This window comes from Anomaloglossus baeobatrachus, chromosome 4 (assembly GCF_048569485.1).
Source record: "Anomaloglossus baeobatrachus isolate aAnoBae1 chromosome 4, aAnoBae1.hap1, whole genome shotgun sequence".
Classification (NCBI taxonomy): domain Eukaryota; kingdom Metazoa; phylum Chordata; class Amphibia; order Anura; family Aromobatidae; genus Anomaloglossus; species Anomaloglossus baeobatrachus.
Genome location: NC_134356.1, coordinates 505,712,082 through 505,738,053, shown reverse-complemented (window position 1 = coordinate 505,738,053; position 25,972 = coordinate 505,712,082). Strand labels below are relative to the sequence as shown.

The 25,972-nt window shown below is 49.3% G+C and overlaps 1 protein-coding gene across 2 annotated transcripts in view; it reads right to left on the bottom strand.

The window, feature by feature from the left end:
* The window catches only part of TRPM7 (transient receptor potential cation channel subfamily M member 7), a 227,669-nt gene that overhangs the window by 116,589 nt on the left and 85,108 nt on the right, over window positions 1-25,972 (bottom strand). The window contains exons 10-18 of one of the 2 annotated variants that reach the window (XM_075345830.1): window positions 14,651-14,723; window positions 13,602-13,702; window positions 11,386-11,520; window positions 11,266-11,283; window positions 10,856-10,909; window positions 8,504-8,644; window positions 6,763-6,897; window positions 5,549-5,829; window positions 4,598-4,826 (exon numbers count right to left, since the gene is read on the bottom strand). In XM_075345830.1, the coding sequence (XP_075201945.1) occupies window positions 4,598-4,826; window positions 5,549-5,829; window positions 6,763-6,897; window positions 8,504-8,644; window positions 10,856-10,909; window positions 11,266-11,283; window positions 11,386-11,520; window positions 13,602-13,702; window positions 14,651-14,723 (1,167 nt within the window). The remainder of the gene's footprint in view (window positions 1-4,597; window positions 4,827-5,548; window positions 5,830-6,762; window positions 6,898-8,503; window positions 8,645-10,855; window positions 10,910-11,265; window positions 11,284-11,385; window positions 11,521-13,601; window positions 13,703-14,650; window positions 14,724-25,972) is intronic. The other variant, XM_075345831.1, reaches the window with a different exon arrangement.

Genomic DNA, 25,972 nt, shown 5'->3' with positions numbered 1-25,972 from the left:
AAACAAATTGGAGTAAAAACCGTGACCTTGCTCTTGAAGGGGAACAGGGATCACCACTCCTTCCGCCTTTAGAGTGCATACCGCCTGTAGGAGCGCATCGGCTCGGTCGGGAGGCGGAGACGTTCTGAAGAATCGAGTTGGAGGACGAGAACTGAACTCTATCCTGTACCCGTGAGACAGAATGTCTCGCACCCAACGGTCTCAGACCTGTGGCAGCCAAATGTCGCCAAAGCGGGAGAGCCTGCCACCGACCGAGGATGCGGAGGGAGGAGGCCGGAAGTCATGAGGAAGCCGCCTTGGTAGCGGGTCTTCCGGCTGTCTTTTTTGGGCGTGACTGAGCCCGCCAAGAATCTGAACTCCTCTGATCCCTTTGAGTCCTTTTGGACGAGGAGAATTGGGACCTGCCCGAACCTCGAAAGGACCGAAACCCCGACTGTCCCCTCCTCTGTTGGGGTTTGTTTTGTCTGGGCTGAGGTAAGGATGAATCCTGACCCTTGGACTGTTTAATGATTTCATCCAAGCGCTCGCCAAACAGTCACCCGAAAATGGCAAACTGGTTAAACATTTTTAGGAAGCAGAATCTGCTTTCCATTCCCTTAACCACAAGGCTCTGCGTAAAACCACGGAGTAGGCAGATGCCACTGCCGTACGGCTCGTAGAGTCCAGGACAGCATTAATCGCGTAAGACGCAAATGCAGACATTTGAGAGGTTAAGGGTGCCACCTGCGGAACAGATGTACGTGTGACCGTGTCAATCTGTGCAAGACCAGCTGAAATAGCTTGGAGTGCCCATACGGCTGCGAATGCAGGAGCAAACGACGCGCCGATAGCCTCATAGATGGATTTCAACCAGAGCTCCATCTGTCTGTCAGTGGCATCTTTTAGTGCAGCCCCATCCTCCATTGCAACTATGGATCTAGCCGCAAGCCTGGAGACAGGGGGATCCACCTTGGGACACTGGGTCCAGCTCTTGACCACGTCAGGAGGAAAGGGATAACGTGTATCCTTAAGCCGATTGGAGAAACACTTATCTGGATAAGCGTGGTGTTTCTGGAGTGACTCTCTAAAGTCAGAATGGTCCAGAAAAGTACTTAATTTCCGCTTGGGAAATCTGAAATGGAATTTCTCCTGCTGTGAAGCTGACTCCTCCACTTGAGGAGCTGGGGGAGAAATATCCAACACTTTATTGATGGACGCGATAGATTGTTCACTATGGCGTCACCATCAGGAGTATCTAGATTTAGAGCGGTCTCAGGGTCAGAATCCTGATCAGCTATTTCCGTCTCATCATACAGAGAGTCCTCCTGCTGAGAGCCTGACCAGTGATATGATGTAGGGGGCCGCTCATAGCGAGCCCTCTTAGGCTGTCTGGGACTGTCGTCCGTGCCAGAGCCATCACCCTGGGATGCGTGGGACACCCCCGGAGCTGTTCCAACTGAGGGGGGCCAGGGAGCAATGAATCAACAGCGCCCATGTCTGAGTTACTGGTCTAGACTGCATAGTTTCTAGAATCTGAGGCATAGTCACAGATAATCTATCCGCAAAAATTGCAAACTCTGTCCCCGTCACCTGGACAGTATTCACAGGTGGATCTCTCTGGGACACCTCCAGCAGAGGCCCTGGCCGAGCAGGGAGCACAGGGACCGAACACTGCACACAATGGGGGTCAGTGGACCCTGCCTGTAGAACAGCCGCACAAGCGGTGCAAGCAGCATAGAAAGCCTGTGCCTTGGCACCCCTGTTTTTTGCGGACAACATGCTATATTCTCCTCCAGGAGGGTATATAGCCAAGAATCACCAGCGACTTAGTGCAATGTATAGCATGCATGCAGAAAAATACAAATGAACACTTTCACTAGTGGGGTCAGCACCGGAGGGTGCCGCTTACCGCCCGCTAAAAGCGGGTGTGTAGTCGCCAGAATCCCATGCCTGGGTGTCCCAGAACTTGTCTCCCCTTTCCAGCTCAGCCTGCACATCAGGAATGGCTGCCGGCGTTCTGTGAAGAGGGGCGGACCGTGGGCGTGCCTCAGACAAAGTGCGGGAAACTGGCTTCCCACTGTGCTCAATGTGAGGGCTGGAGTATGTAAAGCAGATTCCAGCCCTCGGCGCTGACTTTCTGTATAGCGTCCCGCCCTTCCCCTGACTGGCAGGCCTGGGGGCGGGAACGAAACGGAACTAGGCCGCAAAAGCCGGGGACTCTAGTAAAAAGCGCGGCCGACAAATCTGCACGGCCAGCGCGGAAGTCCCCGGCGCACCACAAGTCCCAGCCGCGTCACAGTAAAAACTGTCAGCAGGGGCCGGCGCGGCAGTTCCCCACACACTAACTCCCTTAGCAAGCTGTGGAAGTGTGGCACAAGCGCAGCAGCGCTATTGTCCCCGGCGCACTAACACACCCAGCAATGCTGCAGTGTGTGCGCGGTCTGTACGGGGACACAGAGTACCTTGGCGTAGCAGGGCCCTGTCCCTGACGAAACTCCGCTCCATATCCAGCAGATTCCCTAGGGGCTGTGGACGGAGCACGGTCTCTGTGCCTGGAGACCGGTAAATCCCACTTCACCCAGAGCCCAAAGGGGGATGGGGAAGGATGCAGCATGTGGGCTCCAGCCTCTGTACCCGCAATGGGTACCTCAACCTTAACAAACACCGCCGACACAAAGTGGGGTGAGAAGGGAGCATGCTGGGGACCCTAGTATGGGTCCTCTTTTCTTCCATCCGACATAGTCAGCAGCTGCTGCTGACTAAAACAGTGGAGCTATGCGTGGATGTCTGACCTCCTTCGCACAACGCTTGAAAACTGAGGAACCCGTGATCCCACGGGGGGGTGTATAGGCAGAAGGGGAGGGGCCTTACACTTTTAAGTGTAATGCTTTGTGTGGCCTCCGGAGGCAGTAGCTATACACCCAATTGTCTGGGTCTCCCAATTAGGAGCGACAAAGAAATAGCTTGTGAAAAAGATGCTACCCAAGCCGGGGGTTCAGCCACCGGGGCCGGAGAAGCCGGAGGGACCCATGAGGAGGCTCCAGGCTGAGACACAACCATATTAGCACAGGCATCACAATGTGGGTATGTGCTTGGCTCTGGCAGAATGAGCTTACAAGCAGTGCATATAGCGTACATGTTTGCAGCCTTGCTTCGGGTGACAGACATGCTGCTGAGGTGGAAGCTCTGCAGCAAGAATACACTCCTGTAGAATGCCCTGAGAGTGTAATAAAAAGCCCACAACCAGAGGTTGTGGCTTACCAAACCGCTCTCTGTGTGCCCTCCGGATTCCACAGCTCAAAGCCCCAGTGAAGCGTCAGCCTTCCTAAACAGCAGCAGCTGCAGCATCCAGCGCCGTCCAGTGTAAGAACGCTGAGAAAATGGCGCTGGAAGGAGGAGGGGGGGCGGGTATTAGCCCAAGAGCGGGAAAAACGGAGGGCCAGGGAGAGATACAGGGGAGGGAACATCTCCCCAGAGAGGAGTGTTCTCCCCTCTGCTGGCCGGGCGGTGGGCGGTGCCACGCTATGCATCCTGTATGCATGACATGCAGAGAAGCCGAAACCGAAACTAGGCCCAAACTGAAGCCGGGGCCTAGATTTTAAAATGCGGCCGACGAGCAGGCACCTTCGGCGCGGTTCTCAGGGGAAACCCCCAGAACTGGCCGGAATTTACAGTAACGATAAAACACATACTGTCCCCCTAATAAAAGTACCCGGGACCCCTGAAAAACGTCTCAATACTTAGCTTTTGAGACGCAGGGCCAGTCCCTGAGGGGGGGTGAACGCTCCTTCCAGCAGGAACCAGACAGGGCTGCGGATGGAGACCGGTCTTCTGCAAGCAGAGAGGACCGTGACGGCTCCCACTTCAACCCAGAGCCTCTCAGAGGATGTGAAGGAGCGCGGCATGTGAAGGCTCCAGCCTTGTAAAGTCAACCTTAATAGCACCGCCGACAGAGTGGGGTGTGAAGGGACATGCCGGGAGTCCAGACTGGACCCGCTTTTCTTCCAAATCTTTAAAATTAAAAAAAAAAAAAAAATATCAGAGAATGCAAGTGTGTGTGACCTCCTGAAACACAAAGCATTGAACTGGTTAGATTGTCATCCAGGGGGTGTATATAGCCCGGAGGGAGGAGCTACACGTTTGAGTGTAGTACTTTGTGTGTCCTCCGGAGGCAGAAGCTATACACCCATGGTTTGGGTCTCCCATAAGGAACGATAAAGAAAACTGTACACACCCCACACCAGGCTTTCAAAAGAGATTGTACATTGAAAGTGAGGCGTCAAATGAAGGAGGGGGTGTGCCAAACTGCCGTCATTGTGACATTGTAGTCCAAGCAATGAGAAGCCCTGCTGCTTAAAAAAACATAGCAAATAACAGATGTGACCTTGACAAGACAGGCATCCCTGAACTCTATGTTTTAAGCCTTGCAGCATGCGGTGTTCAGATTACATAGCAAAAACCTGCTGACAGATTCCATTTAAGATAGACGTCAACAATCACCAGTTAGTCTGCTTTAAGAACACAACAACACTCAAGAAGCTGGGATGTAATTCAAGAAATTAACTTAGCTACTTTGTAAAATGGTAAATACTGGAAAAGAAAAGCACCCGAGTACCACCTTATACCAGGAATTCTTCCTCATGTTCAATCTTCCCATCCACATATCCGACAGCAGCATCTGAGTACAAGTGTGTGCGACAAAATTGCGAAGTCGTGAGGATACAGCTAGCTTCAGGCAGGTAGAATTACTCCAATTTTTCAGCTCATATGTGAGAAGCTTCATTGCCATGGTTTCATCTTGTTTGAAGGATTGATCTAGCAAATCCACTGCTAGCTGCCCAAATTCACTGCAAAACAGTTTTAATATAAAATTAATCTGAAATGATAAAACTAGGTTACCTGACCAATGAATGTGACCATACTAATATTGAAGGGTTGTCCTTGCCAACATTAGTGAATTACTATTTAAAGCGTAAAGACAGATCAGATGTTGATACTGGTGGACCAGACTCTAAAGTTGGCCACACAGATGCCTGACAGCCGAATGATACTTCAGCCAATCGTTTGCCCGACAGCCTTCTTTTCTGGCTCTTCCGTACATAGGGGCGCTTGTTCAGCAGAGAGCACCTGTGCCCTCAATGAGAAAGCCATCACTAAACATGCCTACTGATGGCTCATCTCTCGTAAAATCAAGCAATCGGCAGGCAGAATCAGATTTGCCATCTCACCCAACAGCTGTTTGAGGCCACCATACAAAGACTGTAGGCCGAACGCATCAATATCTGCGCGTTCAGCCGACACTAGTCTAATGTGTATGGGCAGGCCTTAAGATCACAATATTTAGATGAATAACAAGGCAGATTGGGCTCCTGCCAGCTTCCCTAGCTCAGGTGAGTTGGAAACTGCCAACAAATTTCTTGATTCTTCTGCCAGCTGTTATCAGGAGCCAAATCTGCCATGTTTAGTCACAAGTATCTTACCAGCTTCATTCTATCAAGTGGTGAGATCCCATAAAAATCAAAGCAATGTAAATGCACAACAAGGAGCCCAATGTAATTTTCAGAAATACCTTGAATGTTCCTTTAGCTCTTCTGATGTGTCATCCACAACATCACTCTGCTTTGCTTCATAAGCCATAGAGCGGCACAATTTGCAGGCAACTAAAGCTTTAGCCATAGATTCCTCCCCATGCTGCCAGAAGAAAAGGGCCATTTTCTGCCTCTTCATCAGCACAGACCAAACCAGCAGCTCATTAAACGGGTAAGGAAAACGCTTCATTTCAGGATCGTCTATGTCCACAATCTCATCTTTGACCCTTTTCTTTTTCCCCTCATCAGATGATGCATCTTGCTACAAAGTATAAAAACATGCAGCAGTTTATTAATATTGCATGAAAATGTGTCAAATTTAAAGGAGAAGAACACCGGCAGTATGCTCACATTACCCCAACTAAGTAATCAATCTTTACTATGTGTACAGAGAGTGCGCTAAAATCCTTACTGGTCCCCGACTTCTTGGAGCGCTGCTCCTGCATCATGTGACCACAGCTCTGTCTTGGGGCCCACACTGAAGACTGTTTGTTCTGCTCTTCATGTAAGCCTATGACAGGAGCATCATTCCGACTCAGACTTACAATGAGAAATTGACCTTTGGCCCACACAAATGCTGCATGGGCAGGCAGGTCACAACTGCGGCCACGTGATGCAGGAGAGGAGCAGCGCTGGAAATGGCAGAAGATGGCAGCTGTTAAAGTATTTTTTAATGCACTAATTACACACAGACATTAGTAATTGATAATCGGATAGGGATAAAAGAGTATAACCTTTGTTCTTTAAGGACATGTAAGAAATAACGACCTGAAACAGAGTCAATAACTCATCAGGCAGAGCTTAGGGAATGATGTACTCCTTACATACCCACTGACCTTCTCACTGCCGCAGTAGCGGTGACAACAACCTGCTCATCACATGTGACTGCTGCTGCCAATCACAGGGTCCAGAGGTCTCTGACAGCACAAAAGTCCATCAACACTGAGGCCAGTGATGGGAGCAGCTGACACGTGAATGATAGGGCAAATTTATAGGGAAAAAACCCGTGTCAAAAACAACAATCACCACACCAATCTCCCTACTGTGCTATCATACTGGGTGCCCCAACATTATTAGAAGGGGCACTGGTGTGATTAAAAATCAACATAAGCAAATATAACCAGAATACTACAATTGAAACGCATCAGCTACTAAAGTGTTCTCAGAAAAGCTAAATGGACAGAACCTTCCGTACCTTTGGTTTATAAGGCTGTGCTGTTTTTATGAAGTGATTGTGTCTCATCTTCTCCTTTTTATCTGCTCGACTTCCAAATGATTCGTGACTTTTACGCATTTGTGGCGTATTGCTTGAAGTGTTTCTCCCAGAACGCTGTAAAATATAATTTCATGTACACAGATCTTTTCAATAGATTGGAAACTGATAAAGAATTGTAAGAACATTGACTCAAAGTCCATTCATAACATTAGAAGCTTTTTTTTAGTGTCTTCTGTCATTTTATAGCCATAGTAAATTTAAGCCATATAAAAAAAAAAGAGGAGAGTTCTGCATACACGGCTCAGGATAGCGGCGGAGTTGCCTTTGGTCCATAGAGTTTGACTCCAGAACATACAGCGATAGCCTGGCTGCAGAGAGGGCCTGTAGATTACAGATGTTCACTGACTAAGGCTCTGTGCCCACGTGTGCGTATTGCATGCAGATACACTGCGTTCTGCACCGCAGCGTAACTGCATGCGTCCTGCGTCCCCAGCACAATCTATGAAGATTATGCATAATCCATGCGCACATTGTGTTTTAGAACGCAGCGATTTGCATGCTGCCAAATAGCTGCGTTCTAAAAAGCAACATGTCACTTCTTTTGTGCACTTTGGATGCAGCCCCCGCTCTGTCTATGGGAGAGGCTGCATCCAGAGCGCATGAAATCGGCTTTTCATACGCAGTGTTTCTGCAGCGATTTGAAGCACACGTGTGCTGTTCAAATCACTGCAGAAATTTCTGCAGGGATAGAACGCAACGTGGGCACATAGCCTAAGGCCTCATTCCTACCCCATGTGAATGTTGCCACCAGTGAGAAACTGATTCAAATCTATTACTAAGCAACAGCTCCAAGAGACAAAAGCAAATTGGAGGCATTCAGACATAGCCAAAATTCTGACTCAATGCCTGCTGTATTGCATCACTGTACCAGGATTGCGTCACAATCCTCGATGGCTCTCCTGAGCTAAAAATGACAGCTGCATAGACTTACACGCTGTCACTCTCAGATCAGGAGAGCTGCTGAGGATTGCGGTGAGCAAGCGCATGGCTAATTAATAGAATGAATATTCGCCCGCCTCTCCTGTAATCCCACGCATGTCTCTGAGTCCTGCACTCTGCTTGCTGTATTACTAGTTCTTTTCTGCTTTGAAAAATATGCTAGGGCTTATTTTTAGGAGGTGACTTATCTTTGCCTTTTATTAGTGCCCCTGGATCGTATCACAATCATCGGCTCTTCCCCTGAGCAAAGTGTAACAGCTGCATAGTCATACACGCAGTGCAAGATTCAGAATGGTGGGCGGGATTACAGGAGAGGAAGGTGAAAATTCATTCTCTTAATTAGCCGAGGTTTAGAGCAACACAAGGAGACAATAAAAGATATGTATCCTGAAATAGGGCTTGTGTAGCCCTATTTCACGATACTGTTAATTTGAGTCCACAACCAGGGCATATTTTTGGAGTAGGGCTTATATTTCAAGCCTACTCCAAAAAGGCGGAAAAATCTTAGAGGCTTATTTTTGGGGAAACACGGTATGAAAGCTAGTAATCAGAGTAAAATCAAGATGGCAGGATATTGAATTACTGCAAATGTCAAAAGATGCCAACACCAAAAAGTTTATACTAAGTTACTAAAAGCTATGGTGCAGAAGGGGGGGGGGGGGGGGGGAAGAATACAACAGTAATGTAGTGTTATGTTTTATACAAAAACACAGATACCTACCCGATTGCCAGCATGCAGATTGTTGTAAATTATTCGAAAGCGCTTCCTGGTGTATGTGCATCTATAGGTACCACCCATCAGGTATTCAATGACCAGGCCAACGTCAATCAAAGTAATTTTATAGCCTGGTGGAAGATTGCCCTAAAACCAACAATGCAGATTTAATATGTTCGGAAATATAACAAGTGTCAAACAAGTACTTCTGCTATATACATCCCAACAAATAAGGGTGGTTTATAGGAACAATTAGTACACTCATTTAGCCGAAAACAACTTCCTAACATTCTATCTTAACCCCTTCACCCACTGCCCATTTTCCGTTTTACGACTTTTTTTTGCCTCCCCTTCTTCCGAGAGCCGTAACTTTATTTTTTTGTCAATCTTGCCATATGAGGAATTGTTTTATTGCAGAACGAGTTGTAGTTTTAAATGAAACCATGAGTTTTTGGCAAAAAATTCCAAGTGCTGGAAAAATTGCAAAAAAAGTGCAATTGCACGATTCTTTTTGGGATATTTTATTCAGCGTGTTCACTATATGGTAAAACTGATGTGTGGGTGTGATGCCTCAGGTCGGTACGAGTTCGTACACACCAAACATGTATAGGTTTACTTTTATCTAAGGGGTTAAAAAAAAAATCAAGACTTTTCTAACCAAACAAAAAGGGGCGCACGTTTTGCGCCATTTTCCACAACACGTAACGTTATCATTTTTTGGGATATATGGCTCAGTGACTGCTTATTTTTTGCGTCTCGAGCTGACTTAACCGTATCATTTTTGCGCAGATGCTACGTTTTGATCGCCTGTTACTGCATTTTGCGCAAAGTTTGTGGGGACCAAAAAACGTAATTTTTGTGTTTGGAATTTTTTTGCCGCTATGCCATTTACTGATCAGATTAATTGATTTTATATTTTGATTGATTGGGCATTTTTGAACGTGGTGATACCAAATGTGTATATTTTTTTTTTCATTTTTAATGGGGCGAATGGGGGGTGATTTGAACTTAGGTTTTTTTTTTGTTTTTTATTTTACTAGTCTCCCCTAAGGAACTATAACGATCAGCAGTCTGATCACTCATTCTTTTCTGTTGATCACAGCTACACAGCTGTGAACACCAGAAATGATCATCTCCTGTCTCACACAGCACTCGGCCGTGTGAAACATGATCCTGTGCTACAATGGCAACCATCGGCTCCCTATGATCACGTGACGAGACTTCTGATGGCGGCCAGTGAGTACAGTTTTACCATGACCGCTATTAAAATGGCGCTGTCACATTTTGACAGCGCTATTTAAGGGGTTAACAGGTACGGGTGGAATGTGATTCCACTCCTGCCTGTGAGGCACACATGTCAGCTGTACAAATTAGCTGACATGTGCGCGGATCACCTCTGGCAGCTGGCAAGGATTAACATTTACCGCTAGGGCTAAATTTTACTGCCCATGGTCGTTAAGAGGTTAAAGTGAACCTGTCAGGTCCCCTGGACACTCAGAACCACGAGCAGTTCTGGGTGTACATATATAATCTCAGCCTAAGAGTCCTTGCATATATTCGCATAAAGAGATCTTTAGAAAAAGTTAGACAATTTATGAGATGCTAATGAGGACAGTGACTAGATGCATGGCCGTTAGTTCCCCCAACTAATCTGCCATCTTAGCAAGTTACCAGGCCCCTATGGCAGTGATAACATAGTACATAATGAACAGCGTCATTGCATCTCTTAAAAGCCACATATACCTCTCAGTATTGCGCATGTCTGAAGCTAGGTGTAAGCTCACACCCAGCTTCAGAAGTCACCGCACTTCCGGCCATGCGCACTACACCTCCCTGAAGCCGGTACATGTACACCCGGCTTCAGAGTAGTGAAGTTTTTGCTGAATACCAGGATCCTCTCTAATTAAAAACGTTTAAGAGATTCTTGGTTCAACATAACACACAGTAACATTAGGGATAATGGTGATCAGCTGTTACATTACTTATACTCCAAATTTACATTAAACTGACTGCTAAAGCGTACCCCTGCTTCCAAAAATTGAAGTCATGGTCTAGGAAGCAGAAGATCAAATTATAAGGGCTCGTTCTGTGGAGCAAAAGGTGTAGGGAAGGGGAGGAACTTGAAACATACACTACTATGGCCTGTTTCACGGCCCAGAGTAATGCATGCAATGAAAAGTTTAAGATAGTGATGAAAGTAAGAATGATCCCTAGTTAGATGTACTACAAAGTTTCATGTGTTCCATCAATAACAAGAAAATGGCTGAGAACGCTTTAAGGCAACATGCATTACTAGTGCCCAACACAAAACAAGACACAGGACATGACCATACACAATAGGAGACAATGTGGATTTACCTGCTTAACATCTCGGACAAGATGAAACAGAGTTGGGTTAGTAGGACCTTGTTTCTTTAACGGAGAAAAGAAATACATGTGAGTAATATTATGACTTCAGTTAATATATGGCAATCATATATTTACTGACATCATAAACTGGAATTAAGATGGAAAAATTATTACAAAACTAAGTATTTAAGGGTCAACTAAAAACACAAGTTTTTAAATGTAATAAAGGGAACTGATCAAGAATGAAAGGCATAATTCAGGCAACATGCACATTATGTATTAACTGTATGATAAGTGCTATGATGTGCTGACGGCATTAAGCATTCCAGCAAAAAGAAGAGATTTTTTTTATTGCATTGAAAATACAGCGGAAGCCATTTTCACTAGTTTAACTAAAAAGATGAGCGGAAAATAGATACCTTTGAATGATCATTTCCCTTTAAACGTACGGATGGCATGGTAAAGCACAATTGATGGGAATTAGACTCAAGAGTTAGATAGCTTCTTGGCTCATTATAGAGCACTAAAACATAACTTACGGTGTTATAGAGCTCTTCCAGCCTTGGTATTGTCAGAAATTTATGCATGCTGACGCCATTCTCTATGAGAAGTTTCACAAATGCCACTCGGTCCATTACAAGGGCATCCAGCATGGCTTGCTCCAGGGCACCAACCTAAAGAAGAGTTCTCGTTATGATGGTGAGCTATAGATCTGCTAAAGATAGTTAAAAGGAATCTGTCTGGAGGATTTCCAATGCCAAACTATTGAGATACCCATGTTGCTCTTTCAAAAACAAGTCCAGCAATATCTTTACATGGCCAGTTTGTTCTTACGTTAAGAAATCAAGAGAGGTCATTATTCCCCTATACTCTGTCCTGGTCAGACCCCACACCTGGAATACTGTCTACAGTTCTGCGCGCCCCAATTCAAGAAAGACATCGATATATTGGAGCAAGTCCAGAGAAGAGCAACCAAGATGGTAGAAGGTCTGCAAACCATGTCCTAAGAAAACCAGCTAAAAGAACAAGTAATGTTTAGTTTGCAAAAGAGAAGGCGGAGAGGAGACTTAATAGCGGTTTACAAATATCTGAAAGGCAGTCACAGTGCAGAGAGAACTACCCTATTCTCATTAGTACAAGGAAGGATAAGAAGCAATGAGATAAAACTAAAAGAAAGGAGATTCAGATTAGACATTAGGAAAAACTTTGACAGCGAGGGCAGTGAGAGTGGAACAGGCTAACATGGGAGGTAGTGAGCTCTCCATCAATGGAAATCTTCAAGCGGAAGCTGGATAAACATATAGCTGGACTGATTTAGGAAAACCTCCACTCGTAGGGGGTTGAACCCGATGGCCCTTGAGGTCCCTTCCAACTTTACCATTCTATGATTCTATGATTAAATCAGCGATTATATTGATACGTAAATGAGACTGACGGACCATTTGTAGATCTGTAGCATCTGTCGCTCCAGCTCTAATCTCAACCCAGCGCAGCCGCCTCCTGTTTAACTGGCTGCCTGTATGCGGTGAGATTTCAAGCAAAGGAGGAGTAAGTAAAGCAGGAGGTGGTGATGCCAGATGGGGAATAGAGCTGGAGCGACAGAAGCTTCAGATACAGCCTCTTTTACATATAAAATCATACACTGATTTCTCAGTAACAGAGAATCGGACTGACCTTATAAAAGTATTGCTGGACTTTTCTTTGAGAAAACTACATGAGCATATAATTAGTTTGGGCTGTTGTGAAAGCCTGATGACAGATTCCTTTTAAAGCATAACGCCGATATAATTTTTATTTCATTAAGCAATATTACACATGAAAAGTAAAATAAAAACTGTTACACTTTAATGTACTCCTAAATAAAAGAAAAATTATTTTCACCTCAAAATGTTAGTCCTGCTCTGACAATTTCTGCATCTAGAGGCAAGCAGCGCAGTTGATGCCACATCTACTGGTACCAGCCAGGAAGCCAGTGTGATCAGCAGGTATCATGCAACAGTCCTATTCATTGGAATAGAGCACAACAGCGGCCAATCATAGAGCCATCCTGACAAGCATCAGTAGACGTCTTGTCACCGGCCCTGCTAATGTCTATGCAGAAGACATGCAGGACTAATCCTTTAACACCACAGGAAAGAACCATGGTTGTATTTTATTACAATCTACCAGAGAAGGTGAGAAAACAATGATACATCAGTCACTGTCCGCAACTATTGGCTCCAGTCAAATATGTTAAAATAGATGCAGATTTGTTATTTATATCACTTTATATAACTTTCTGGTAGAATGTAAAGAAGGCGAAAGTGGAGTTGCTAACTGAATATTAGTATAATTATAGAACATTTCTTAAAAAAAAAAAAATCAAACTTTTTTCAGTAGCAAACCCTTAAGGAGCATATTCTACAGAGAAATTTAGGAATGTTCACAGGTTCTCCAATAACCCTGGTGTGATAACCGTCACTAGTACCATCCATTAATAAATGAATCAGCAGCTGGAGGGATTGCATACATGTATGTTTTACTCTGACCTACAATGAAAAGCCGTTAGAGGAATAGGTGCATGAGATGACCAGGCTGGTCCCCGATGGCGTCTCCATGTTTAGTGTCACTAGTGCTTATACAGAGAAATCTGTCAGTTTATAGGAAAGGAGCGGGGAGAAGCCGCTGGGACCCTGCCATAAAACAGCAGGACTGTGGTTACCTTTAACAACGATTTTATACCATAACAATAGTCCACAGCATGTTGCACACTCACCAGCCATTGCTGTCCATAGACGAATACATGATTCTTGGCGATGTCAACTCGGTCCCATGCCAGAGTTAAAACCAGCTGATCCAATGCAGACGCATTTGTTCCTGTGTCGAAGATAATTGATTTAGCCATTGCATTCACAACTCTATAATCATATGAACGACTGATAACAGAAAACTAAAGGCTCAGTCACACACACACACACACACACACACACACACACACACACACACACACACACACACACACACACACGACTTAACAGCGATCCCGACAACGATACGACCTGATAAGGATTGCTGGTAAGTCACTGGTGAGATGTCACACAGTCAGACCCTACCAATGACGCAGTAACTATGAGCGACCTGTATAACGATCTCGGTGGCGGTGGGACCCTGTTAGGTGGTCGTTGGCAGGCGTCAAACACAGTGATGCGTCCTGCTCAGCAGGACATCTCCTTTGAAGAAAATGGATCGGACCATTCGGCAACGACTAGAGATCTCACAGCAGGGGCCTGATCGCTGGTAGGTGTCACACAACGAGATCGCTGGCGAGATCGTTGCTACGTCACAGAAAGTGACTCAGCAACGAACTCGTTAGCGATCTCGCTGTGTATGACGGGGCCTTAAGAATAGAAGTGACACTTTAGATTTTTTTTATTTTCAGTCAGGAGATAAAAATACCATGCAGCATAGTGAAGTACAACCTTCATGTGTAGGAGTGGTGGTGCGCAGACTATCTACAGGCATACAGCAGATCAGAGATACGGTGGCTATAAGCATTAGCTAGGTGAGAAGTCAACATTCCCATGAATGCCAGGAACCAATGTATAGGGCTAGTCAAGCTGGTACAAGTCTTGAAATATCCCAACTACCCCCCATACACATTAGGACCACTTTGTATTCATCAGCCATAGCACCCAAATCATAATTGTTATTATCCAACATGTCATTTTGTTGATTTAAATACAAGACAGGTAAGGGTATTGACATTTCGCATTGTAAAGACCAGTAACAGTGGTTTATGATCACTTGCTTTATCAGCTAAATTACCTTTTAACAGAGCCGTTAGTATTGCAACATCAATGTCCTGGTGTTCATCTGATCCCATGTGAAACACAGTTATCTGTATAGGAAGAAAATAGTCCATTAAGCCCCTGGATGGAAGGTTAAATTTCATAGAATTAGATATATAAATATATAAGCGCTACAAATTTCCTTTTCGTCCGCCCCCCTCCCCACAGGAGGATTAGCATGGTCATCTATAGTTTACGGTAAATTTTATAATTTTTGCAGCCAGCGCTCACAACAGGAGAAAGCTCAACAATCAGTTCATCTAAAAAAGAGAATTTTGTTTACTTACCGTAAATTCTTTTTCTTATAGTTCCGTATTGGGAGACCCAGACATTGGGTGTATAGCTTCTGCCTCCGGAGGACACACAAAGTACTACACTTAAAAGTGTAGCTCCTCCCCCTGAGCCTATACACCCCCTGGTGAGCCAGTCCCAGCCAGTTTAGTGCAAAAGCTGAAGGAGAATAGCCACCCACAAGTAAAAACAGAGCAAGAACCGGACAAACCGGAGACTCTGTCCACGACAACAGCCGGTGATAACACGCGGAACAAGAAACTGCCAACAGGCAACAGGGAGGGTGCTGGGTCTCCCAATACGGAACTATAAGAAAAAGAATTTACGGTAAGTAAACAAAAAAGAGAATTTTGTTACTTACCGTAAATTCTTTTTCTTATAGTTCCGACATGGGAGACCCAGACCATGGGTGTATAGCTTCTGCCTCCAGAGGACACACAAAGTACTACACTAAAAAGTGTAGCTCCTCCCTCCGAGCATATACACCCCCTGGATGACCACATCTAGCCAGTTTAGTGCAAAAGCTGAAGGAGGACATCCACCCACAAGTAGAGATAGAGTAAAACCCGGAATAACCGGAACCTCTGTCTACAACAACAGCCGGTGAAAACACACGGAACAAGAACTGCCAACTGGCAACAGGGAGGGTGCTGGGTCTCCCATGTCGGAACTATAAGAAAAAGAATTTACGGTAAGTAAACAAAATTCTCTTTTTCTTCATCGTTCCTTATGGGAGACCCAGACCATGGGACGTCTCAAAGCAGTCCATGGGTGGTAAATAAACAGAAAACTGAGAAGTAGGCAAAACCTAACTTCACAAATGGGCGACAGCCGCCTGAAGGATGCGTCTGCCTAAGCTCGCATCTGCCGAAGCATGAGCATGCACTTGGTAGTGCTTCGAAAAGGTGTGCAGACTAGACCAAGTGGCAGCCTGACAGACCTGCTGAGCCATAGCCTGGTGCCTGAAAGCCCAAGAGGCACCGACAGCTCTGGTCGAGTGCGCCTTTAACCCCGGCGGGGGAGGCACCTGAGAACATTGGTAGGCATCGGATATGGTCGACCTAATCCAACGAGCTAGGGTCGGTTTAGAAGCCGAGAGACCCTTGCGCTGACCTGTGGTCAGCACAAAAAGAGAGGTGCACCACCTAAGAGCAGCGGTGCGTGACACATAGATCCGGAGCGCCCGCACCAAATCTAAAGTATGCAACGCTTTCTCAAAGCGATGCACAGGGGCCGGACAAAGGGAAGGCAATGAAATGTCCTGGTTAAGGTGGAAAGGAGAGACCACCTTAGGGAGAAAGTCCGGAGTCGGACGGAGAACCACCTTGTCTTGGTGAAAAACCAAAAAGGGTGACTCCGAAGAGAGCGCAGCCAAATCAGAGACTCTCCTGAGAGAAGTTATGGCCACCAGAAAGACCACTTTTTGTGAAAGTCGAAACACAGAAACCTCCCTAAGAGGCTCAAAGGGGGGTTTCTGTAAGGCCGTGAGGACCAGATTAAGGTCCCAGGGATCCAGAGGCCGGAATGATGTGAGATGCGCCCTGCATGAAAGTGCGCACCTGGGCCAGTCGGGCGATACGCCGCTGGAACAACACTGACAGAGCCGAGACCTGTCCCTTGAGGGAATTGAGGGATAGTCCTAGCTGCAGACCGGACTGCAGAAAGGACAGGATGGTCGGCAAGGAAAACTGCCAAGGAGCATGGCCGGAAGAGCGACACCAGGACAGGAAAATTCTCCAAGTCCTGTGGTAAATCCTGGCCGAGGAAGACTTCCGAGCCTGAGTCATCGTGGAGATGACCTCGGAAGGAATGCCTGAAGCCGTCAGGATCCAGGACTCAAGAGCCACGCCGTCAATCTGAGAGCCGCAGAATTCTGGCGGAAAAACGGACCTTGTGAGAGAAGGTCTCGGCGGTCCGGGAGATGCCACGGCACCTCTACGGACAGACGGAGCAGGTCTGGGTACCAAGCTCGCCTGGGCCAGTCTGGAGCAATGATTATGACCCGACGGCCCTCCATTCTGATCTTGCGCAGGACTCTGGGCAAGAGAGCTAGAGGGGGGAAACACGTAGGAACTGGGACCAATCCTGAACCAGCGCGTCCGCTGCCAAGGCCTGAGGATCGTGGGAGCGAGCCACGTAAACCGGGACCTTGTTGTTGTGCCGGGATGCCATTAGATCCACTTCCGGAGTGCCCCACTTGCGGCAGATTGATCGGAATACTGACGGATGCAGGGCCCACTCGCCGCTGTCCACGGTTTGACGGCTAAGATAATCTGCCTCCCAGTTTTCTACGCCTGGGATATGGACTGCGGATACGGTGGACTTTGAGTCCTCCGTCCACTGAAGGATACGTTGAACTTCCAACATTGCTAGGCGGCTGCGAGTCCCGCCCTGGTGATTGATGTAGGCAACTGCTGTCGCGTTGTCTGACTGGACTCGAATGTGCTTGCCCGCCAACAGATGGTGAAAGGCTACGAGAGCTAGGAGCACAGCTCTGATTTCCAGCAAATTGATCGAGAGGGCTGATTCGGACGGAGTCTAAGTGCCCTGTGCTCGGTGGTGGAGAAACACTGCTCCCCAGCCGGATAGACTGGCATCCGTGGTGAGAATCACCCAGGACGGGGCCAGAAAGGAGCGTCCCTGGGACAGAGAGAGGGGCCGAAGCCACCACTGAAGAGAGCTCCTGGTCTGTGGCGACAGAGCCACTAGCCTGTGCAAGGAAGAGGTCAGCTTGTCCCAACAGCGGAGAATGTCCAGCTGCAGAGGACGCAGATGGAACTGGGCAAAGGGAACCGCTTCCATTGACGCCACCATCTGACCCAGCACCTGCATGAGGTGCCTGATGGAATGACGGCGGGGCTTCAACAGAGAGCGCACCGCCAGATGAAGGGACTGCTGTTTGACTAAGGGCAGATTCACAAGTGCCGGCAGAGTCTCGAATTGCATCCCTAGGTACGTAAGTTTCTGGGTCGGGGTCAGAGTGGACTTGGGAAGATTGACAAGCCACCCGAATTGAACAAGCGTGGCGAGAGTGAGCGAGACACTCCGCTGACAGTCTGCACTGGATGAAGCCTTGACTAGAAGGTCGTCCAGGTAAGGAATCACTGCCAACCCCTGGGAGGTGCAGAACCGCAACCACTGCTGCCATGACCTTGGTGAATACACGAGGGGCCGTGGCTAACCCGAAGGGAAGAGCCACGAATTGGAAATGTTCCTCTCCGATTGCAAAACGTAGCCAACGCTGGTGTGAAACTGCAATTGGCACATGCAGATAGGCATCTCTGATGTCGATGGATGCTAGAAAATCTCCTTGGGTCATTGAGGCAATGACCGATCGCAGAGATTCCATGCGAAAGTGCCGCACCTGAACATGCTTGTTGAGAAGCTTGAGATCCAGGATGGGCCGGAAGGAACCGTCCTTCTTGGGGACTAGGAAGAGGTTTGAGTAGAAACCGCTGAACCGTTCCCGGGCGGGAACCGGTACAATTACTCCGTTGGCCTGCAAGGATGCCACGGCCTGAGAGAATGCGGCGGCTTTGGAGCAGGGGGGAGTTGACAGAAAAAATCTGTTTGGCGGTCTGGAAGAGAATTCTATCCTGTAGCCGTGGGAGATGATATCCCGCACCCACTGATCGGAGACGTGTTGAAACCACACGTCGCCAAAGTGGGAGAGCCTGCCACCGACCAAGGACGTTGCTGGCGCAGCCAGATAGTCAAGAGGAGGCTGCCTTCGTGGCAGCGGCTCCTCCGCTCTTCTGAGGACGCGGCTTCGTGCGCCAGCTGGGTTTTCGATCCTTGGCTGAGTTAGTGGACGAGGCTGAGGGCTTAGAGGATGACCAGTTAGAGGAACGAAAGGAACGAAACCTCGACTGGTTCCTGCCCTGGACAGGTTTCCTGGTTTTAGTTTGTGGCAAGGAAGTACTCTTACCGCCAGTAGCTTCCTTAATAATTTCATCCAGTTGTTCACCGAACAGCCGGGACCCAGCAGAGGGGAGCCCAGCAAGCTACTTCTTGGAAGAAGCGTCTGCTTTCCACTCTCGAAGCCACAAGATCCTGCGGATCGCGAGGGAATTAGCGGAAGCCACCGCCATGCGGTGAGAAGCCTCCAGAATGGCAGACATGGCATAGGATGAAAAAGCCGAAGCCTGGGAAGTTAAGGCAACCATTTCGGGCATAGAGTCCCTGGTGAGGGAATGTATCTCCGCCAGAGAAGCAGAGACGGCCTTAAGAGCCCACACTGCTGCAAAAGACGGGGAGAACGAGGCCCCTGCCGCCTCATATACAGATTTGGCCAGAAGGTCAACCTGGCGGTCAGTGGGATCCTTAAGTGAGGTGCCATCGGCCACAGATACAACTGTCCGGGCTGAGATTCTAGACACCGGAGGATCTACCTTTGGTGAATGAGCCCACTCCTTGACCACCTCTGGTGGAAAGGGAAAACGGTCATCAGAACTACGCTTTGGGAAGCGTTTGTCAGGACAGGCCCTGGGATTGGTCACAGTGGCCTGAAAACTGGAGTGGTTAAAAAACATACTCCTTGCTCTCTTAGGTGAGGTAAACTGGTGTTTTTCTACCAGAGAGGCTTGTTCCTCTGACACTGGTGGATTGAGGTCCAGTACGGAATTAATGGACGCAATCAAGTCACTAACATCCGCATCAACTTCAGATAGATCAATGGGGTACATAGAGGTAGCGTCCGAGCCCACAGTAAAGGCATCCTCCTCGCCCTGCAATTCAGCTCGTGAATAAGAGCCGTGGGACGAGGAAGGAGAAGAGTCCCTGCGTCTCAGTTTAGGAGGACGGGGTCCGGGAACAGATGAAAAATCCTCTGTGAGCTCTGCAGAGCGAGTCGGAGCAGCAGAGGCGCCCTGAGAAGGGGGCTGATGCATGGTCAGCAGAATCCGGGACAGCTGTCCCGTGGAGTCGGCAAAGGACTGGGAGATAGCTTTAGAAAACGATGCTACCCAAGCCGGGGGTTCAGCCACTGGGGCTGGAGCAGCCGGAGGGACCCCTGGGGAGACTCCAGGCTGAGGCACCACCATGTTAGAGCAGGCATCACCATGTGGATATGTGCTCGGTTCAGGCAGTATGAGCTTACATGCAGTGCATATAGAGTAAAGCCTTGCAGCCTTGCTCCTAGTGAGAGACATGCTGCTGAGGTGGAGGTTCTGCAGTAAAGAACACACTCCTTCAGAATGACTCCCAGAGAGTGTACAAGAAAGTCCACAACCAGAGGTTGTGGCTTACCAGACCGTTTTGTGTGCCCTCCGGATTCCACAGCTTGGACCCCCAGACAGATGCAGAGTTGCAGCAGCCAGCGCCGATCAGTGTGTGAACGCTGATAAAATGGCGCCGGAGTGAGGAGGGGGGGGCGGGGTTTAGTCCAAGAGCGGGAACCGGAGGGCCAAGGAGAAATACAGGGGAGGGAAACATCTCCTCAGAGAGGAGTGTCCTCCCCTGAGCTGAACGGCCGGTGGGCGGCGCCGCACTGTCCCCCTGCATGACTGACATGCAGAGGCAGTGAAAACGAAACTAGGCCGCAGCTGAAGCCGGGGCCTAACTTTTCTCATGCGGCCGACGAGCAGGCACCCTCGGCGCGGTTCTCAGGAGAAAACCAGAGAACCGGCCGGAAATCACAGCAAAGTTAAATAACACACTCTCCCCACAATAAATGCACAAGAGACCCTTCAATAACGTCTCAATACTTAGCTTATGAGACGCAGGGCCAGGTCCCTGAGGGGTGAGCGCTCCGTCCGGCAGGGTCCTGAAAGGGCTGCGGATGGAGACCGGTCTCCTGCAAGGCAGTGAGAACCGTGCTGGCTCCCACTTCAAGCCAGAGCTCGAGGGATGGTGAAGGAGCGCGGCATGTAAGGCTCCAGCCTTGTAAAATCAACCTTAACAGCACCGCCGACAAAGTGGGGTGAGAAGGGACATGCCGGGAGTCCAGCTTGGACCCGCTTTTCTTCCAACTCTTTGAAATCAAAAATCAAAAATCAGATGAGAATGCATGTGTGTGTGACCTCCTGAACACAAAGCATTGAACTGGCTAGATGTGGTCATCCAGGGGTGTATATGCTCGCAGGGAGGAGCTACACTTTTTAGTGTAGTACTTTGTGTGTCCTCCGGAGGCAGAAGCTATACACCCATGGTCTGGGTCTCCCATAAGGAACGATGAAGAAATTCTCTTTCTTTATCGTTCCTATGGGAGACCCAGACATTGAGACGTCTCAAAGCAGTCCATGGGTGGGAATAAATAGAAAAACTAAGAAGTAGGCGGAGCCTAACTTCACAAATGGGCGACAGCCGCCTGAAGGATGGGTCTGCCCAAGCTCGCATCTGCCGAAGCATGAGCATGCACTTGGTAATGCTTTGAAAAGGTATGCAGGCTAGTCCAAGTGGCAGCCTGACAGACTTGCTGAGCCTGAAAGCCCAAGAGGCACCGACAGCTCTGGTCGAGTGTGCCTTGATCCCCGGCGGGGGAGGCACCTGAGAACACTGGTAGGCATCCGAAATGGTCGACCTAATCCAACGGGCTAAGGTCGGCTTAGAAGCAGAGAGGCCCTTACGCCGACCTGTGGTTAGCACAAAAAGAGAGGTGCACCGCCTAAGAGCAGCGGTGCGAGACACATAGATCCGGAGAGCACGCACCAGATCCAGAGTATGCAACGCTTTTTCAAAGCGATGAACAGGAGCCGGACAAAAGGAAGGTAGGGTAATGTCCTGGTTAAGGTGGAAAAGAGAAACCACCTTAGGGAGAAAGTCCGGAGTCGGACGGAGCACCACCTTGTCTTGATGAAAAACCAAAAAAGGTGACTCCGAAGAGAGTGCAGCCAAATCAGAGACTCTCCTGAGGGAAGTTATGGCCACTAGAAAGACCACTTTCTGTGAAAGACGAAACAAAGAAACCTCCCTAAGAGGCTCAAAGGGGGGTTTCTGCAAAACCGTGAGGACCAAATTGAGGCACCAGGGATCCAAGGGCCGCCGGTAAGGTGGAATGATGTGAGATGCACCCTGCATGAAGGTGCGGACCTGAGCCAGCCGGGCGATACGCCGCTGGAACAGCACTGACAGAGCCGAGACTTGTCCCTTGAGGGAGTTGAGGGACAGTCCCAGCTGCAGACCGGACTGTAGAAAGGACAGAAGGGTCGGCAAGGAAAAAGGCCAAGGAGGATGGCCGGAAGAGCGACACCAGGACAGGAAAATTTTCAAAGTCCTGTGATAGATCTTGGCAGAGGAAGACTTACGGGCCCGAGTCATAGTGGAGATGACTTCAGGGGGGATACCAGAAGCCGTCAAGATCCAGGACTCAAGAGCCACGCCGTCAATCTGAGAGCCGCAGAATTCTGGCGGAAAAACAGACCTTGTGAGAGAAGGTCTGGACGGTCCGGAAGATGCCACGGCACCTCTACGGACAGATGGAGCAGGTCTGGGTACCAAGCTCACCTGGGCCAGTCCGGAGCAATGAGGATGACTCGACGGCCCTCCATTCTGATCTTGCGCAGAACTCTGGGCAAGAGAGCTAGAGGGGGAAACACGTAGGACAGACGAAACTGGGACCAGTCTTGAACCAGAGCGTCCGCGGCGAATGCCTGAGGATCGTGGGAGCGAGCCACGTAAACCGGAACCTTGTTGTTGTGACGAGATGCCATTAGGTCCACGTACGGAGTGCCCCACTTGCGGCAGATTGACAAACACTGCCGGATGCAGGGACCAATCGCCACTGTCCACGGTTTGACGGCTGAGATAATCTGCCTCCCAGTTTTCCACGCCTGGGATGTGGACTGCGGATATGGTGGACTTGGGAGTCCTCCGTCCATTGAAGGATGCGTTGCACCTCCAACATTGCCAGGCGGCTGCGTGTACCGCCTTGGTGATTGATGTAGGCAACCTCTGTCGCGTTGTCTGACTGTACTCGGATGTGCTTGCCCGCCAATAGGTGGTGAAAAACTAGGAGAGCCAGAAGCACGGCTCTGGTTTCCAGCACATTGATCGAGAGGGCTGACTCGGACGGAGTCCAAGTGCCCTGTGCTCGGTGGTGGAGACATACCGCTCCTCAGCCGAATAGACTGGCATCCGTGGTGAGGATCACCCAGGACGGGGCCAGGAAGGAGCGTCCCTGAGACAGAGAGAGCGGCCGAAGCCACCACTGAAGAGAGCTCCTGGTCTGTGGCGACAGAGCCACTAACCTGTGCAAGGAGGAAGGCCGCTTGTCCCAACAGCGGAGAATGTCCAGCTGCAGTGGACGCAGATGGAACTGGGCAAAGGGAACATCCTCCATTGACGCCACCATCTGACCCACCACCTGCATCAGATGCCTGATGGAATAACGGCGGGGCCTCAGTAGAGAGCGCACCGCCAGTTGGAGGGACTGCTGTTTGATTAAGGGCAACTTCACAAGTGCCGGCAGAGTCTCGAACTGCATCCCTAGGTACGTGAGTCGGAGTCAGAGTGGACTTGGGCAGATTGACAAGCCACCCGAATTGGGCTAGAGTGGCGAGAGTGAGCGAGACACTCCGCTGACAGTCTGCGCTGGATGAAGCCTTGACTAGAAGGTCGTCCAGGTAAGGAATCACTGCCAACCCCTGGAGGTGCAGAACCGCAACCACTGCTGCCATGACCTTGGTGAATACACGAGGGGCCGTGGCTAACCCGAAGGGAAGAGCCACGAATTGGAAATGTTCCTCTCCGATTGCAAAACGTAGCCAACGCTGGTGTGAAACTGCAATTGGCACATGGAGATAGGCATCTCTGATGTCGATGGATGCCAGGAAATCCCCTTGGGTCATTGAGGCAATGACTGACCGCAGAGACTCCATGCGAAAATGCCGCACCTGAACATGCTTGTTGAGAAGCTTGAGATCCAGGATGGGCCGGAAGGAACCGTCCTTTTTGGGGACTAGGAAGAGATTTGAGTAGAAACCTCTGAACCGTTCACGGGCGGGAACCGGTACAATTACTCCGTTGGCCTGCAAGGATGCCACGGTCTGAGAGAAGGCGGCGGCCTTGGAGCAGGGGGGAGTTGACAGAAAAAAATCTGTCTGGCGGGCTGGAAGAGAATTCTATCCTGTAGCCGTGGGAGATGATATCCCGCACCCACTGATCGGAGACGTGTTGAAACCACGCGTCGCCAAAGTGGGAGAGCCTGCCACCGACTAAGGACGTTGCTGGCGCGGACAGATAGTCAAGAGGAGGCTGCCTTAGTGGCAGCAGCTCCTGCGGTCTTCTGTGGACGCGCTTTTGTGCGCCAGTTGGATTTTTGGTCCTTGGCAGAGTTAGTGGACGAGGCCGAGGGCTTAGAGGACGACCAGTTGGAGGAACGAAAGGAACGAAACCTCGACTGATTCCTACCCTGGACAGGTTTCCTGGTTTTGGTTTGTGGCATGGAAGTACTCTTCCCGCCAGTAGCTTCCTTAATAATTTCATCCAGCTGTTCACCGAACAGCCTGGACCCAGCAAAAGGGAGTCCAGCCAGGTACTTCTTTGAAGAAGCATCTGCCTTCCACTCTCGAAGCCACAAGATCCTGCGGATAGCGAGGGAATTAGCCGAAGCCACCGGAGTGCGGTGAGAAGCCTCCAGCATGGCAGACATGGCATAGGATGAAAAAGGTGAAGCTTGGGAAGTTAAGGTAACTATTGTGGGCATAGATTCCCTGGCGAGGGAATGCATCTCCTCTAGAGAAGCAGAGATGGCTTTGAGAGCCCACACTGCTGCAAAAGTTGGGGAGAACGAGGCCCCTGCCGCCTCATATACAGATTTGGCCAGAAGGTCAACCTGGCGGTCAGTGGAATCCTTAAGAGAGGTGCCATCAGCCACAGATACAACTGTCCGGGCTGAGAGTCTAGACACCGGGGGGTCTACCTTTGGTGAATGAGCCCACTCCTTGACCACCTCAAGTGGAAAGGGAAAACGGTCATCAGAACCACGCTTTGGGAAGCGTTTGTCAGGACAGACCCTAGGCTTGGTCACAGCGGCCTGAAAACTGGAGTGGTTAAAGAACACACTCTTTGTCCTCTTAGGCGAGGTAAACTGGTGCTTTTCTGCCAGAGAGGGTTGCTCCTCGGATACTGGCGGATTGAGATCCAGTACTGAATTAATGGACGCAAACAAATCAATAACATCTGAGTCACTTTCGGACAGATCAATGGGGCACATGGAGTTAGCCTCCGAGCCCCCTGTAAAGGCATCCTCCTCGTCCTGCGAGTCAGCTTCTGAAAAAGAGCCGCGGGACGAGGAAGGAGAAGGAGCCCTGCGTCTCCTCTTAGGAGGACGGGGTCTGGGACCAGATGATTAATCCTCTGTGAGCTCCGGTCCTGAGAAAGCCCTAGCAGCAGAGGCACCCTGTGAAGGGGGCTGATGCATGTTCAGCAAAGTCCTGGACAGCTGTCCCATGGAGTCGGCAAAAGACTGGGAGATAGACCTAGATAAGGATTCTACCCAAGCCGGGGTTTCAGCCACAGTAGCCAAAGCAGCCGGAGAGACCACTGGGGGTGCGATTCCAGGCTGAGGCATCGTCAGGTTAGAGCAGGCATCACAATGTGGATAGGTGCTCGGTTTAGGCAGTAGGAGCTTACATGCAGCGCATACTGAACACAGCTTTGGAGCCTTGCTCCTCGTGTGAGACATGCTGCTGGAGTGGGGGCTCTGCCAGAGAATGACCCCCAGAGAGTGTATACAGAGGTCCACAACCAGAGGTTGTGGCTTACCAGACCGCTGGAGCGGTGTTGTGTGCCCTCCAGATCCCGAAGCCCGGACCCCAAGCACCTCAGCAGGGATGCTGCAGACCAGTGCTGATCGCAGGGAAAAACGCTGAGAAAATGGCCGCCGGAGAGAAGAGAGGGGGCGGGACTCACTCTGGGAGCGGGATCTGGAGGGCCATAGAGACTTACAGGGGAGGAGACATGTACCCAGTGAGGAGTGTCCCTCCCCTGTGCAGAACGGCCGCTGGGCGGAGCCGCGCTGTCGCTCTGCATGAATTACATGCGAGGGCAGTGAAACCGAAAGTAGGCC